The sequence below is a fragment of the Saccopteryx bilineata genome, chromosome 2 (assembly GCF_036850765.1).
Source record: "Saccopteryx bilineata isolate mSacBil1 chromosome 2, mSacBil1_pri_phased_curated, whole genome shotgun sequence".
Lineage (NCBI taxonomy): Eukaryota > Metazoa > Chordata > Mammalia > Chiroptera > Emballonuridae > Saccopteryx > Saccopteryx bilineata.
In genome coordinates, this window is record NC_089491.1 from 52,142,251 (window position 1) to 52,160,084 (window position 17,834).

Sequence of the window (17,834 nt, forward strand, 5' to 3'; positions counted from 1 at the left end):
CAGTTATTGAAATGGTGCCTCACAGCCCTATCCTGCGAGCAGGATATCCTGTGAGCCTGGTAGTACATCCTTTTGAGGAATTAACTCAGGAAATAACTTATATAATTACTATAAGCTTCTTGTCCCCTTTCTCACTTAAAGAGTCTAGCCAATCTGTTAAGCCTACAACATTCTTCTGGGATGTTATAGCCATTATTTAACAAGACGTTTTATAAAAACTGACAGCTATGTGTTATAAAATTATTCCTAAAATTGTAAATGGATGTTAATTTTAGAATCATCCACTGCTACGCAAACAGTATTTATGTTCACTATAGAATTAAACATTAGACAAATATTTTTGGAAGCTATCTATTTAAAATAATTTTAACTGCTTTATCACAATTTCAGGTAAAGATTACATAATGTTTAAAGCACTCATTTGGCTCAACTGTATTTTAGTTTTTGATTCTCTTTAGATGAACTTTTTGAGTTTTAAATAATTTGCTTCTGAAATAAGGTATCGAAAACACACTCTTAGGTTTTTGTCTCTCCATACCTACAAAACTTCTTGAAGAAAGGTTGAGAGAAAGATACTGGTTCTAGAAGTATTGAATTCCTAAACATATATGAGTTTTTTAAACTTTTGGTATGCATTCTATTACTCGCCAACTCCAAAATACATTTCTACTTGTGGATATATGACGTAAGTACTTCATCTTCTTGAAGATTTATTCCATTTTATAGTCAACGACTTTTATCTAAGTATCTGCTTTCTATTTTAAACTCTTTTATAAATTACTTGCACAGCATCCAGCATGGACTGCTCAGTCTTTTAATGACACGAAAATAATAAGAATGTGTATGAAAAAGCTGGATGATCTTCTAAATCGACGCTATGTAAAATGTGGTGTGTGGACAAGCAGCTTCAGCATCACCTGGGAGCTTATTAGAAATGCAAATTCATGGACCTCACCCCAGACCCACAGGATTAGAATCTCTGGGACAGGAGCCCAGCCATCTGTGCTTCATTGAGTCATTGACCAGGTGCTTTGAGGAGCTACAGCTTAAATAAAGGTTAGCACTTATTAAGTACTTACTATGCCAGGGGCTGTGCTGAGGACTTGCTTTATGTTATCTTATTTAATACTTGTAACAACCCTGTGAGGCAGATACTGTTAGGCCTGTTTTCCGATGAGAGAATCACTTTTCCAAAGTCAAACATAAAAACTGGTGAAATCAAGACATACCCTGCTATAACTTCCTTCTTTTGAATGAAGGAAGAAGGTTCTCATGAGGAGGCCTTAATTGGAATAAAAATTTTCACTGCAAAAGTATAATCTGTACTATAAGTCACAAACACATGAGTATAGCATGACATTTAGAATGACAAAAAATGATTCAAAGACAAACACCACATTGAACCATAGTTAATTACAGAATGCTATAGGTTTTGCAGTTTAGTAAGTGTACCCCCTCTGTACTGAAGAGCATAATTAGAAGCAGAGATATTCAGCTGTAATTGAATTTTGAAAGGGAGGCAATGTTTCAGCTTTCAGTCAGAGGCCAAAGTTTGGAACAGGGAGCCAATACAGCAAACTGATCTAAAACTCAATGAGTTGGGGGATGGGGAGACTTAGGGGGAAGATAGATGATGGCAGCTTTTCATAATTTTACAACAAATGCAGGTGAAGGAAGAATCTGATAAGACAAGCTTTTGTCTGAAAATGTTTACAAAGGAAAATTTTGAATATTGTCATAGAACAAAAGCTTATATCTAAAGTTGCTCTTGCTTTAAAACATTTTAATCGGACCCAAGCCCACCTAGCTTTCCCCCACGATGCTGGACCTCCATATTCTCCCCAGAAGTAAACAATTTGTGCTGATTATTCATTTTGGCTTTCTGTTAGGCAGGGTGTACGGGCCAAGAAAGGGAACAAGAGGGTGGGAGGGCAGGGGAAACAAAGGGACGAGAAGGAACTAACCACTGGTCCATTCAGGGGCTACTTTATTTACTGGGGCTCCCGCCTACCTACTAAATTATCAACCCCGCTCACCAGGGATGAACACCTGCTGGGCGAATGGACCCGAAACCCACATTGGACTAGCTCTGAATGTTGCTGAGTGCCTTCCCGGGCTCAGCACCTGCAGATGCTTGGGTAAACTGTTCTTCCTTCAATAGCTATTCTCCACAGGAGTTCCAGCAAGTGCCCAGCAGCCTGGACAAGGAGGAACTGAGGGGCTCCAGATGGTCCAACAACTGTGGGAAATTGATTCCCAAGGAATTGCTGTGCTGAGGTGAAACACAGTACTGAAGAAATTCCTCATAGACATGTCTAGGAAAATAAGGACTTCTCAAAAGCTGGTCATGGCCTCTGTATTTCTTTGGGGAATTTACTCTTATTGATAATATTTTCTGTACCCAAGATTATGATACCAATTTTATCAATACTGAAAAGGAAAACAGTCACTGTTATCAGGGAAGGGCAGGTCTCCCCTCCCTGGTTTGTCCTCATTGTCCACATATTTATTTTTGCCTTATTGTAGGGAAAACAGCTATAAGGTTTGCTCCTTGTACTTTGCATGATTGATGCGTGAGCACGTGGCAGAGCCACATGTGTATAGTCTATGTAAGGCTACAGGTGCTTGCTCTCAGGGTGGCTCACTGACCTGCCGCTGTGAGGTGAGGACTGCCTGCCTGCCACTACAAAGGGCTGTTTTGCTGTTAATTTGCCTGCTGTCATGAGAAGCGGTTTCCCCCATCTGTTTACTCCACCGCCGTTACGAGACTCTATTAAAAGGGAATGGCCCAATGCTTTCGGGCTCTGCAGTTTCTCCACTGTCTGCCCGAATCCAATGCGGACCTGCCTGGCCTTGGCCACCAGCATTACACTCATAAGGGTGTGTGTGTGTGTGTGAGCTGGCTTTCAGCAGCCTTCTCAAAATAGCCAACAACACACAGACCACTGTGAAGAGCTGCATCTCATGGAGAAACAGAGACCCAATGGGGATGATTGTGCCACCACAGCTCTGCTTCTTCATCTCAGATGACCCTATCAGGGAAACTATGTTTTAAACCTTTCAGAATTCCTATCTAACTGCACAGTGTTCTTTGCTTTATGTGGTCTTCTGAAATCTTGGCATCTTTAAAGAAAAGATAAGTGTCCAACAGGGGAACTAATTATTGCTCTCATGAATAATCTCTGACACACAAATTCCTTCTAAAACCTGACCTCGTCACCTTTCCCTGAGGTCCAGTGTTCTGCCTTGCAGACCAACGGGAAGGACACTGGGAGTTAAGGGGACCTTCCCTTCACTCCTTGCCACCTTTTTCTATGCTTCTTGTCCTTAGCTCCCGATCCTGGGAATGTGTTTTGAAACAGGGCCAGGGTGACAGGACACAAGGATTCCTAGCCACTAGGTTTGGGATTGAGAGGTTTTCAGTAGAGATTTCCTCTCATAAAATTAAAGCTTCAGAATATGCCAGAAGGAGGAAATGCTAAAAGAAACCATCTTTCCCTAGCTGCCTCAGTAGGAGGGATGCTACCAGTGTCAAGCACAGCAAGGACAGGGGAGCCAGGCCCTGGAACGTGGCCACATGCGGTTTTGGGACCTGGCCACAGCTGTTTTACATTTAAGGAGTCAGCTGCTCAGAGCATTGCTTTGAGAGAGCTGCTTGTAGACAAATGAATTCATAACATCCTTTGCAACTCTGGTGCCTCCAGCCCCCTTCCTCCACTCCAATCTGTCTATCTCATTTTGGTGGCTACTGATGTTCCTGAATTGGAGAGAGAAGAAAGAGCTGCAGTTCAAGAAATGCTCCAGACCCAGGAGATGTACTCTGGGTGCAAACCCTCTTCCAGGTGTCCCTGATTGGGGAAACTGAGGTGAACCTCAGGACTGCTCATCACTGAGCGTGTGAAGCGCCTGTTTCTTTTTCTCTGACACAAGTCAGGCAGCACTACTGTGTTCAGCACTTTGCAAAGAGCAAAGCAGATGTCCGCGGGTGAAGAATGCATGTGCAACTGATGCCAGTGACCTCATCGTCCCCCAAATGCCTGTGACAAACGGAATCCACAGCTCCTCTGCTCACAAGTTTCCTCAATGAAGTCATTTTGGGGGAAGCCAACAAAAAAATTCCAAAAATATGCAGGAAGAACCCAGAAAGGCTGAGGAGACTAAGTTTTCCAAGCAAATATCAACTGCAGATTGTTTTTCTACAATGGAGCGGGCTGGAGGCAGAAGAGCTTTTGCACTTTGGCGTTTCACCTGGATGCTCTTTCAAGTTCAACGCCGATGAATAACGGTAAAGAAAGAAAAACAACAGAAAGATCTCTGGCTTTGGTAACAACAGCTAGTGTGACCTCCACTAATCATGTAATTGTGCACCTGAAGGCCTTGCTTGCTGAAAAGAAGCATCAGGCAGGTATTTGCAATTACCTGGCAGGAGCCAGCTGAGATACTTGTCTACAGAGGGAGGGGAGCATGCCTGCTCTCTGAGGCCAAAGCACCTTTCTGTTCTTTGCACCTGCACACACTTATTCTGGCTAAGCTGCACTTCATAAACTACTAAACCCAGGTTACCACATGCCCAAATGGAAGATGTTAGGTTTGAAAGAACGCAGCAAGACCTCCAAGCAAAGAAATAAAAGTTACTTGAAGATTTTGGAATCTGTACTTCTAGTCACTTAGAAGTGCTATTTATTACTCTCCCTTTTTCTCACTGCCCTAGAGCAGACGGAATTTGGGGATTTTGAAAAGCAACTGGCAACTGCTCAGTCTCATTTTGGTTCTGCGGGCTTGCTGCGGCTCCCAGCCTTGCGTCCTCTGAACTGTCGTTATTGTGCTAGCAGAGATCATCGCTGCCTGTCAGTGGTCACCTGGTATGTGCTCAGGTGGCTACATCTACAGAAAAGGTTGGCTTTCATTTGGACTTTATGTGTTATTGATAATAGGTTTGTGTTTCCATTAAATATTCCTCTTGGAGAAAAAAAAAGTCAAAGAATCCTTCAGGCTTCTTTCTGGTTATGGTTTGTATTTTAGAACTGTAATGGGAATGAGGTGAATAGGACAACCTGATATTTTCCCATCTGGTCCTGCTTATTGACAATCATCCCCTGCCCATGCTCCCAACCACTCAAAAAAACCAGTGGGTCAAAAGAAAACTTGTGCTAGAACATTCTGTTCTTTCATGAGGATCCTGGCAATACAATTACCTGCTGGAGAAATGTTTGGAGGGAGAAGGGAAGAAGCTAAGAAGAGAAACTGAGTGCCGTCTAAGACAATAAAGGCTATAAGGCCGACCTTTAAATAGGGGTCTGCAAACTACACCGTCTGTCCTCAAGCCAAATCCGGCCCTCTGCTTGTTCTGTAAATAAAGTTTTATTGGAAAACAGCCATGCCCACTCATTTATATTGTCTACAGTGGCATTTGCACTAGAATGGTGAAGTTGAGTAGTTGTAATGGAAACATTGCTGCAAAGCTCAAAACATTTACTAATTGACTGCAGAAAAAAATTTGCCAATACTGTTTTAAAACAAATAGAGTTTCCTTGAACTTCAGAAAGTGCTTGGGCAAAAGAGTTCAGTTAATCTGTACCAAATGCCAGCAGACATTTAAGGATAGGGGAGAGAATCTAAGAGGTCTAAAGAATTAATGCACTACATTAATTATTTTTTAGGATAAGGAACAACAGGTGGCCTTCGATTTTTCTGCAGGATCCTTTTAATATTGTTCAACTGTTATCTGTTAATACTGTTCTTTGCAGCTTCACACTCTCTACTTATATACAGGCAGTGAGAACTATGACCATCCCATCATGCCTTCTATGAGCCCCTTTTGTTAGTTCTTAGGATACTGAGTAAGGAGCTGCTGGCCCTTTCTTCTGAAGAATAGCTGAGTGTCAATGTAACCCTTATACACACTGGTGGGCAGAGGCCATTCACTGTACCTGTTGGCCAAAAGCTGGGACCTGGTTCCTGAGGGCGAGGTCAAGTAGATGGCCAGGTCACCTCTCCTGGGATGGGTGATGGTTATGCGCACAACTACATGTTCCAGGTAGTTGACATGGTGGTTGGGGTTATCGGAGCAGCCCGAAGCTTTGTAGATGGAGCGTACTGCACTGTTGGGGCGAATTGTCCTGCAACAGAGAGATAGGGAGTTTGAGCGAGGCACATGGCAGAGCTTGGCTGAGATCCTGCAGGCCTAGAATAACATCACACGTTGTAATGTAGGCAGCTGGTTGCTGGATACTGAAGGACACAGTGCTATCACTGAATGACTGGATCACTTAAATGATTAACAGTGGTTAGGCAGTGGGAAAGATGCAAGTGAGACAAAAGGGGGAATTTAATGTCTTTTGTCTTCACACAGGCCGTGGATATCTAACTTGAGAATTTCACCTTATTCAAACACAGATTGCTGGGCCCTGGCCCCAGACATCTAATTCAGTAAGGCTGGGGTAGATTCCCAAGAAGTTCCAGGTGCCAGTGATGTTGCTGATCTATGGAATACACTTTGAGAGTCACTGATATAGGGTACTGTGATACAGTGGAAGCTTGGGGATTAACATGACCTTGGACTTTGACCCTGGTCTACCATTTCCTTGCTGTATAACCCATGGCACACACTTCCTCTTGCCCATAGGTTCCTGTCTTCTTCACTAGCTTCCTGCTGTGCCATTGTTCCCCTTAACAGTGGGCTCCAGCCACACTGGCATCAGTTCAAGTTCTGGAATAATTCACATTTTCCACCACAGGGCCTTTGCGTATACTACTCTGCCTCAGGTGTTTTGTTTTGCTGCTGTTCATATGGCTGACTCTTCATGGTCAAAGTTTAATTTTCACCTGAGACTGTCATTGAATCACAGGAAAAATATGCCCCCACCTGTTATTTTCTACCCTTTGTGTTTTCAACATTCATTTATTGTGATTTGTAATTACATGTTTTGGGCTTGACTCCCAGTAGGCTGTCAGCTCCACAAGGGCAGGAAGCATTTCTTGTTCCTCTTTCTATCTTTAATATCTAGCTCAGTGCTTGATATTCAGTAAGTGCGAGAAAAATAGTTCCCAAACTGGTAAATAAATTTGTGAATAAGCCCTGCCCGGTTGGCTCAGCGGTAGAGCGTCGGCCTGGCGTGCAGGGGTCCCGGGTTCAATTCCCGGCCACGGCACACAGGAGACGTGCCCATCTGCTTCTCCACCCCTCCCCCTCTCCTTCCTCTCTGTCTCTCTCTTCCCCTCCCGCAGCCGAGGCTCCATTGGAGCAAAGATGGCCCGGGCGCTGGAGATGGCTCCTTGGCCTCTGCCCCAGGCGCTAGAGTGGCTCTGGTTGTGACAGAGCGACGCCCCAGAGGGGCAGAGCATTGCCCCCTGGTGGGTGTGAGAGCATTGCCCCCTGGTGGGCAGAGCATTGCCCCCTGGTGGGCGTGCCGGGTGGATCCCGGTCCGGTGCATGCGGGAGTCTGTCTGACTGTCTCTCCCCGTTTCCAGCTTCAGAAAAATACAAAAAAAAAAAAAAAAATTGTGAATAAATAAACAGATATTCACACTGAGCTCATTTCCTCTTTTGTCAGATGGGAGCAGAATAATGCCCAGATTTTTTACAAACTTTAGGAAGACTCACATAAAGTTTCTAAGCCCTTGGTTTGGCCCTTTATCAGTGCCCCATAAATACTAGTTTCACTCCTTTATCTTTTTCTTATTCTTTGCCACAAAAGAATAAAATAGGAGAGAGAGAGAAAAAAAAAAGCCTTTAGTTCATTTATTTCTGCTTCCTAACAAATTTTCTCAAGAATTATAATGGCTCAAGTTTCATTACAACCAAATTTCATAACTTTTTCTGAGAGTCAACTCTCTAAAAATAAAGCCTAAAGCAAAATACTGATACAGTTATGAAGATGAAGCTTATGCTTTGGATTTGGCACCTGGGAGCGCTTCACACTGTTGCTTGGTCAACCCTGTCAGCATAGCCTCCCCGAGTTTCTGCAGGGAGGAACCCTGAAATCTCTACACAAACTGCAATCTCATTTACTGTACATTTTGCAACATTCTGGAGAACTATGTGGTATGTAGTTAAGTTTCCAGAACATATGGTTTAGTTTCTTGGAGTACACTGACTTACAGAGAATACCTGGTACCATCAAATAGATATACTGACAGAGTAGAAACCTTAAGAATGTCTATCTAGGAACGTCCTCACCCCCACCAAATCCCCTTTCAGGAGATGTTTTTCTTTTAAGGATTCTTGGGATCTACTAGTGAGGATCTTAGACATCCTATTAGAATTTTATAATTGCAGTAGAAAACAACTACACCAGGTTTTAGCGCCCATGTGTAACACTGGGCTGTTCTGAGCACTTGCATGGCCTGCTCTCTTTCAAGGAATCGACATGCTGTCTATTTGCAGCAAATATTACTTGATTTGTCGGTCTGTGCTCTCCACACACACGTGCTGCTGGGGAACAGTGGTCCACTTTTCCGCCTCCATCACCATGGCTTCTGCATCCATCAGTCCAAATCCATAGAGATGGCTCACTACAAAAGGCAAGAGGCTGGTCAGCTTTGCAGTTACAAGCAACCTATGCTATATATTCTAAATTATAATTTCATTCAGCAGAGAACACAAACACATTCCTAAGGGATCCCAGCTTTCTTTATAGCAGTGATTTAAAAACAAAACAAGTGAGCAATCACAAGAAAATAGCTGAATATATATCACTTATTGATCACTGTTACTAGTAACATGACTTATCATTCACGAACAGTTACTATATGGCAGGCACTAGTGCATATTTTTACATTTAATCCTCCTTACAATCTTAAAATGTTAATCTGTTATTATCATAATTCATAGATGAGAAAATTGAGAATACAAGAGAAACTTGGCTGGGACTGCCTAACAATTCCGTGGCTGGGCTGGATTCTAATACATATAGCTTGCTTAAGAACTCACTGTTAACCACTTCTAGTCAAGTGATGGCATCACCAATTTTGTAAGATAAAATACTAGGTTTAAAGAGAAGTGACAATGTACACAACTTTTCCTAGTGCAGTAAGAACTTAAATGCAAAAAGTACCAATTTTCTGACATGTCTGCTATGTAGGTTGACTATCCCAGAAGACATAAATAATTAGCAGTCCTCTAGCATATGAAAATTTTATTAAACTTTATGCATAAAATATTTGGAGGCCTCAAGACTTTCATGCCAGCTTCTCATCCTCACATGTCATCTTCTATTTCTCAATGAGAATACTTACTGATCTAAAGATGAAGTTGACATAACTGTCTCAGAAACTTCAACTACATATAGGAACATTTTAATGATACAGCAAGGTCAACTTGTGTAGTTCTTTCTGATAATACTTTAAAACCCCAGTTGAATACTTCAGATATTCACCTTGTATTAAACTGTCTCATATCTTTATATTTAACACAAAGTCATACTTCTACCAGGTTTGTTGCCTGAAACATTTTCCTTATAACATTAATTACTTTATGCAAAAATTTCTGTAGCTTCCCAGGCTTATTTAAACATTTCCTCCTGGAATTCAAGATGTTCTATGATATAGTCCCATTCTAACAAAGATATAGTCCCATTTCAAAACAAAGTCCTCACCAAATCTTCTAATTTAGCAATTATCCCTTTCTACAGCTGTAACACCCTCAGTCACATTGTGCTCTGTTTTCTGGCCTTTGTCCATGCCGAGCCTCACCTCAGAATTCCTTCATTACTCCTATGTTAAGAGTCAAACTCGACTCTCACAAGTTCCTGAAGGCCTACCTAGACTATCTTCTCTTTCTTGAAATATTCTCTGGCCTATAAAAATCAATAGGTAGTTACTGAAATTCAATCATCTGTGATGAGTGGGTTTTTCTCTTTTATAGTCCAATACTTCTAATTAATTTGTCAGTCCATTTACCCTTCTGACAATCCATCCACACAATCATTCATCCACCTACCCACCCATTCAGCTATCCACTCACTCATTGACCATTGATCTATCCATCGATCCATCGATTGATCCATCCATCCACCCACCCACCCACCCATCCATCTGCCTGTTATTTCTTGAGTGCCTTCTGTGTGGCAGGCACTATACTTTTAATCTGTGCCATCAATCAAATTGACAATTAACTCCATCAGCATATAAAGTTTATCCCAACTGTATTATAAACTGCTTAATGAAAGGAAATGGGCCTTATATTTCTTTATATGTTTCATGGGATTTAGCAAAACATTATACATATCAGGAAAAAGATGTTAAAGCATGTAAAAAATAAAATTGTCCTAGTATTCAGAAATATTGTTCTATTTCTGCTATTTGCTAATTATGATATATAATTCTTGGCCAACAAGATAAAATACCTAACTTACAATTTTCTCATTTTAGGATATTATTATCTATCCCATTACCATTACTAAATATGTCTCATGCAGGAAAATCTGTGTGAAGAACTATACAAATGGAAGAGCTCATTACTATAATATCAGGTTTAGCCAGTCAGAACATACTGAACAAAATTACTTTGCTATGGCAAAGATATATGTAGAATTTTTATACGTGTACTTTTGCAACTTCTATTATGATTTTTTCTTGATTAAAACACAATTCATGTCATTGTAATAACTTGTAAATATACCCATAACAGAAGAAAGAAAACTCACCAATAACCTCATCACAAACTGGTAACTGCCATTAACAATTCTATTAGTTTTGTTTTAGTTACATAATATTATGTGAAGCAATTTTGCCGCCTTAGTTCAATAAGAGACAGAGTGGCCCACATGATACCGGAGAAATGTCCAGTTTGGGCTTAAGGATACCCAACTGTGAAGATCTTTTTGGTAATGTTGATGTAAATCCTATGTTCTCACTTATGCCTTAACCGTAGCCTATGTCATTTCATCAGGAACAGCAGCAGGTATTTTCTTTCCCTGGTGGAACTAAAATTGTTGCCACAGGTGCTATGGCAAGCTCTCTACCTCTACACAGTTCCCAAACAACCCCGCGCGAGTGCTAAGTAGTTTTCAACCAGCGCAACCTATCATTCTATCTCAGTTTAGGGGGAAAGGATGACAGATTTGACTGGTACGTGAGCGGGTGGGGAAGAGGGTAGGTGGAGGCTTGGGGAAAAGGAAGGCTTTGAACAGTATGCAAAACAGGGGCAGTCTGGGCTCCAGCTGAGCCACACTCTGCTTCTGCTCCCACCACTCCCCATAACTGTCAACCTCACAACCACTGGGACATAAATTCAGAGTCAACAAATACAACAAACACTTCATGCCTGTTAACCACTTGAATTAAGCAGAAAAGCACCTTGAGTCTTTACGAAGGCCATAAATTTGTTTTCTTTCCCAATTCAATTGCTCTGCTCCAGAGACTGTCCTTCCATGGAACACTCAGAGTAGTTGTTCAGAAAAGGGGCTCACTAGCTCCACTGAACTACAGACTGGCAAGTCAACAACAACAAAAATGTATATTACTAGAATATTCATAAATGAGAGAATTAGATTAGAGCAGTGAAAGCCATTGAGTCAGCATTGGAGAATTTTAGTATTTTAAAATACTGGAAATTATATATCTGTCGGTAATCATGATACATAGCCTAAGGAAATAAAATAAATTTATATCTTTTTTTGGTGAGGGGTGGTTGCTGGCAATTTTTCATCTCCATGTATTCTGATTGACACTTACTTGGTTTTGGGTAAAGGCTAATGAGAGAATAATTACCCAATGAATATGCTGGGCAGATCAACTCCTTCAAAAACATGGTGTCAACTGGGGAAATAGCCATTAAATAGTTTGGAGGCACTAATAACTTTCTGAAATACAGTTACAATTGACATGTAATAATATTTTTTACATAGTATAAGGTTTGTGCTCTAAAATGACCCATAAATTCAGAAACACTGATCTTTCTTTTGGTGACCATTTGAGTCGTCTGTCTAGGCCACAAGGAGTATGATTGCCCTCCAGTGGCCACAGAGCACCTGGCTTAGAGGAGAGCGTCCACATATTGTATATTTGTGAAGTCAATGAACACAACTGATCGGAGAAATTTTATTTAATTCACCAAGTGGCATAAAGTGTTTACAAGAGAATTGTTAGGGAAAATGGAGATCTATTTTTATTACTGACTCCTATAAAGTCATCATTAACACTAAAAAAATTTTATTCCACTACAGCACCAATGTACACATTTAAAAAACTTATGAATAGAGCAAATATGCCATGCAAACAACTGGTTGTGATATGGGCCATCCCACAACTAAAGGAGTTTTATTTGGGCAAATTTCCCATGCCAAGCTCAGAGCCAAACCTGAGCCTGGAAATCACTTTATGTTGATCAAGTGGAATCCTCTCCATGCAAGCACTGAATAAAATAAAAAATTCTATGACATTAGAATACTACAACATTGGTGTGAGCAGGCATCTAACCAGTTCAAACAAAGTATTTCATTCCTATGTGTGTTGGCAGTCAACATACAAGTCGTAGTTTTAACACCAGTTAAGATTCAAAAATCAATATTCAGAAAGATCCTGAGGGAACAGGCAGGTATTTAGAGGAATTGGTAATCCTGAAACAACATTACTGAAGTTTACTTCAGAAAGCAAACTTATTTCTTAGTAGAATGATGTTGGACAAACTTAATAAAGAGAAATTGAAAATTTGTATAACCCTGTTTGTTTATTAGGCTGCATGACTGTTTAGGCAGATCAGCTTACAAATAGTGGGACTGTCCTACGCTGAAAGTACAGCTAGTCTTTATTCAAAGGTATCTGCCTGTGTCTCTCCTCAGACCAGTTAGATGAACAAGAAAAGTCAGGATAACGTAACGTTCTCCAGCAGGTATATTTTCATTTTCTGATGATATCAGAGAAGCTAATCATTAAGCACAGAAGCACGTGGTTGCATAGTTTGAAGCAGGCACAGCTAATTTAAATAACAGTTTTAGCTAGGGGGACTAAAAATTCAATTAAATAAAATCTAGACAGCTCAGCAGAAGGAAAAAATTGAAGTTTCTGAGCACAGGAAGCTATCACCAGGGGAGTTTGGTGTATTTTCATTTCTTTTAGTGAACTATCCTTACTGGAGCCAGCTATTTTTAATCTTCTCTTTTCTTTTTAAATATTACATTGAATGGCCACTTCATGATGACTCTAAAATGACTATTAGTAAAGCACTCTCTATATAATAAAGGGATTGGTTTTAAAAAGATTTTTGACAATGTTTTTGAGCTTCCTGAAGCGAGCCTCTCTGCTCCCAGCCGCCAGACGTGCCGACAGTGGGGCACGCAGCACGGAGTGTAAAATCGGGCAAGCGACAGCGGAAACTCCATAGCAGAAGCCTGCGGGACACAGAAAAGTTTGCCTGTAACTGGAAAAAAAAAAAAGTAACTAAATGACAGGTCTTTATTACTGAGTATTTAACAGAAAATTCCAGCTGACTTCTTCCACTGAAGGAATCATTTTTTATGATCAGCGTGCCTAAATGTCTGTGTTTTTTTAGAGTTGTCTTGGTTTTAGCAATGAAAGTCCTGCGGCCCAGGAAAGCCCTCGTTCGTGGGAAAACCAGGAGAGTGGCCACCCTAAGTGAGGACTGCAATGCTGTTAGGAATGGCAACAGAGTCACTTTTCAATATCAATAATCTAGTAACTAGGGTATACAGACATCCTGAACTTAGATTTGTGTTCATTAAGATACACATTAACTACCAAGATACGGAATGTGGTCGATAAATTGGGTCTAATTGTTTGATTATTAGAGAGTGTGAATTTCAATACACTTCACCCAACATAAGCAACTAACTTGTCCAATGAATTATACCACTTGTTGGGGTGTAGAGCATCTACTACAGATTCAACACGGCGAGGATCCAAGGGACAGAAAATGCTTTGTGTTCTCAGTCAGGCAGTGGGCGAGACAGGGATAATTTTTATGAATTCATGAAGAAATAACTAAAAGCACCAACCATATCATTGCTGTCAGTATAAAAAGGACTTAAAAAGGGTAAGAAATCAGCAGAAAAGACAACGGATGTGAAAAAACCTAATAGAGCCTGGTGTACAGAAAGTCCTCAATACATGTGAGCCAACACTCAGAGCCAGGTAAGACGACCTACACAGGGAAAGCGATTATTCCACTTGTGCTTCCGTGTGTGCATGGGCTTCAGGGAGGCGGAGATGCAGGGAGAACGGTCCAAGGGCCAGGATGGAGCCTTCTGGTTTAATCAGCATCAGGTCTGCCTGTTGTGGTTCACTGGGCAGCAAGGAAACTGGCTGCCCTGGAGTGGGCAGCATGTGGGTGAGTGGTCAGCAGGGGATGGGCATTAGTAGGAAACCTGGCAGGGAGTAAGGGGGTGAGGGCGAATGTGGGGAGAACTAAAAGCCAACAGATATTGATTGCGTTTGGGTCCTTTGCCCTTAAGCAGGCTGTGCTTATTCTCATCTACCTACAAGTAAACCACCAGACTAAAAGGTAGTTACTCAAATTCCTGTCTTGACAAGGCTGCTTCAGCTGCGGGTGGGGAGAAACCCTGACTGCAGATCAAAGGGCTCCTGCAGCTGTGCAGTCCTCGCACCTTTGGGTTCTTTGATCCTCAACGTTGAACCACCTGCTCTGAAATAACAGCTCCCACCAGGGACCCTGTGCCTCCTGCACCTATTAATCAAACCAGCCAAATGTGCACAGTAGGAGGAGGGGTGAAACTTGAGAGGGCCTGGGACACTTTCCTTAGGTCACCCCATCTCACATGCGTCATGTAAACACATAAGTCCTGCCTTTTAAAAATATAATTAAACAGCTAAATATCACAACGTAGTGGAAGATTTGTAAAGATGAAAAGTGGCAAGTAATGCACTTCAGTCTCCTATGTCAGCATTTCCTCACCTAAACATGTCGGGCAGATGAAAGCCAGGGTGCTTCCAGAATTCCTCATTCCCTTCCTTACTCCCTTTCTCTGGCTCGCTCTCTTCACTAGGTACCCTTTCAGATTTCAGTGTGAAAGGCAGCACAGCGCAAAACGCAGACTCCCTTATGGTTGGAAAATGGAGCTGCTGGCATCTGCCTCATTCTGCATGGTTTGTTTTTATTTTTCCCTTGTTCTTCCTAAAATCTCGGCTCTAGTAACAACTCCAGCCAGGTCCAAATATGCCAGCCATCACCAGCGCTACTGAGGACTTGCATGTGGAAAGTTTCCAGACACTGACACTTGGCTGTCTGCAGGACCTGTACTTCAAAGCACCTCTCAGGATGGGTCTGGTCAGCAACTGTAGGCAGTCAGACAGGCTCATCATTACAGAGGCGAATTAAGGAGATTTTAGAAAAACACGAGTCCCTCTTTTCTGTGTACAATAAACTTCCTTACACTATTATAGTACATATAAAATATATATTTATTATTTTTTTCATATACAGAGTTAAGATACGGAGATATCCCTGCCTTTTCTCAAGGTCCTTTTTCCATTTCAAGAAAAATAATGTCGCCCCGGCTGGATTGCTTGGTTGGTTGGAGCATCATCCTGAAGCACAGAGGTTGCCAGTTTGATTCTTGGTCAGGGCACATACAGGAACAGATTGATGATTCTGTCTCTCTCTCTCACTCTCTACCTTCCTTTCTCTAAAATCAATAAAATAAATATATTTTTTTAAATGTCGAATTATTTTCTTTTCTTTGGACAATTTTTATTTACTTCCAATATGGTTATAATAAGCAAGGAGTTTGCTCAAGGTAACTGACTAGTATTTCTTGAATGGAGGTAGAAAATTATTTTACCAAGCTGGGGAGACCTAGCGATAGATCCCACGGCATATGCAGATCACAAGAGTGCTTGTTTTTAGGAAACTAAGCTTGTTTGGACAGAGATGAGAATAAGATAAAAAATGTTCTCCAAGGGCCTGTCGGTAAAACTTAATTGACCATATGTTGACTTTCTGGCCTGGATGTGGGTGTGTGACCCGAGCAAACAATTACCAGAGTGGGACCTTGACAAGCCAGCAGCCATATTCTTATTCACTTTTTAGATAACTCTTCATTTAATTTTCCTTTACATTTGCTTTTTCCTTAAATTCTCATAAAAGAAAGAAATAGAAAATGTAGTTGATAATTATTTCAAATGAGTGCCTTTTCAGACTCAGTGGTTGCAAAGATATGATTACTTTTTTTTTTTTTTTTTTTCTGAAGCTGGAAACAGGGAGAGACAGTCAGACAGACTCCCGCATGCGCCTGACCGGGATCCACCCGGCACGCCCACCAGGGGCGACGCTCTGCCCACCAGGGGGCGATGCTCTGCCCATCCTGGGCGTCGCCATGTTGCGACCAGAGCCACTCTAGCGCCTGAGGCAGAGGCCACAGAGCCATCCCCAGCGCCCGGGCCATTTTTGCTCCAATGGAGCCTTGGCTGCGGGAGGGGAAGAGAGAGACAGAGAGGAAAGCGCGGTGGAGGGGTGGAGAAGCAAATGGGCGCTTCTCCTGTGTGCCCTGGCCAGGAATCAAACCCGGGTCCTCCGCACGCTAGGCCGACGCTCTACCGCTGAGCCAACCGGCCAGGGCTTTTTTTTTTTTTTTTTAATTTTAATTTTTTTTTTATTCTTTTTTTTTTTTTTTAGAGAGGAGAGGGAGAGACAGAGGGAGAGAAAGAGAGAAGAGACAGAGAGAGAGAAGGGGGGAGGAGCTGGAAGCATCAATTCCCATATGTGCCTTGACCAGGCAAGCCCAGGGTTTCAAACCGGCGACCTCAGCATTTCCAGGTTGACGCTTTATCCACTGCGCCACCACAGGTCAGGCAAGATATGATTACTTTTCATCCATTCACTCATCTATGGCTCACCTGATATAGAGGCAATACCCACTGTTGATGTGATGATCACAAAGCACAAAGAAGAGCGACGACAAAGAGGAAATTATTCCTTGCAACTGGAAATGTCACTATTTCATTGAGAAGAAAGCTAACACTTATCCTTAGAAATTTCAAGTCCTACATAAGGTTTATCATAACATTCTTTTTCATTTACTTAAACCTCAGAAAAACAGGCCATTAATGAGGACTATATATGCACTTAGAAGAAATAAGACTTTAGATGGTTCTTAACTTTTTAAGTAAGATTTGGATTCATGGAGGCATAACAGCAGGACAGTAATGAGAACAGGACATTGGGACTGGAGGCTTCTTCAGGGAGGCTGTGTGGCCCTGGCATCACATGGATGAATTTAATGGAGGCAATGAGTAGCCAATGATTAAAAAAAAAAAAGATAAGTTTAATTGCTATTCTAGAAAGTTTTAGGGAGATGCTTTGTAAAAGATGACTCACTGATTGTTCGGGAAGTTCTGAATTTTAAATGACTTAGGGAGAGCCTTGTGCAGAGATTCAAGATTAGTAATAGATGAAGTCAATGTTGAAGATGTAGGACTGGAAATTATTGATAAGAAGGTGACACTTGTAACTGAAAGGAAGGCAGGGAGTGGAAGAAAAGCAGTGAAATCAAGATGTGTAAGGGAGAGAGCTCACTTGCTAGAGAGAGCAAGCAGGGGGTACTCCTGCTCTTGGTCCTGCCCCTTAAGCAACAGATCTCACGGAATGGCTAAGGTGAAAGGAAGGAAGAGAAAAGAGTCAGTAAAGTATCAAAGAACAGGGCTATATGTTTGCATCACAAAAGGCAAGGAAAGACAGATCTGGACTGTGTAGATCAAATGCATGAAATCCCAAGCTGCCGCCTTCTGATTTGGCAAGTAGGAATGGCTGAAGTCTCAAAGAGTAATTGCACTTCAAAGGTAGGAGTAGAAAAAAAATTGCAGAGAATTAGAGGGAGGGAACAGTAAGGAAATGGCAGCAGCTAATTTAGACTACTTGG

The 17,834-nt window shown here is 41.6% G+C and overlaps 1 protein-coding gene across 4 annotated transcripts in view; it reads right to left on the reverse strand.

Moving 5' to 3' along the window:
• Positions 1-17,834, reverse strand: part of PCSK5 (proprotein convertase subtilisin/kexin type 5) — a 458,607-nt gene that overhangs the window by 187,809 nt on the left and 252,964 nt on the right. For all 4 annotated transcript variants that reach the window (XM_066257063.1, XM_066257062.1, XM_066257065.1 and 1 more), the window contains exons 11-12: positions 8,397-8,514; positions 5,931-6,119 (exon numbers count right to left, since the gene is read on the reverse strand). In XM_066257063.1, the coding sequence (XP_066113160.1) occupies positions 5,931-6,119; positions 8,397-8,514 (307 nt within the window). The remainder of the gene's footprint in view (positions 1-5,930; positions 6,120-8,396; positions 8,515-17,834) is intronic.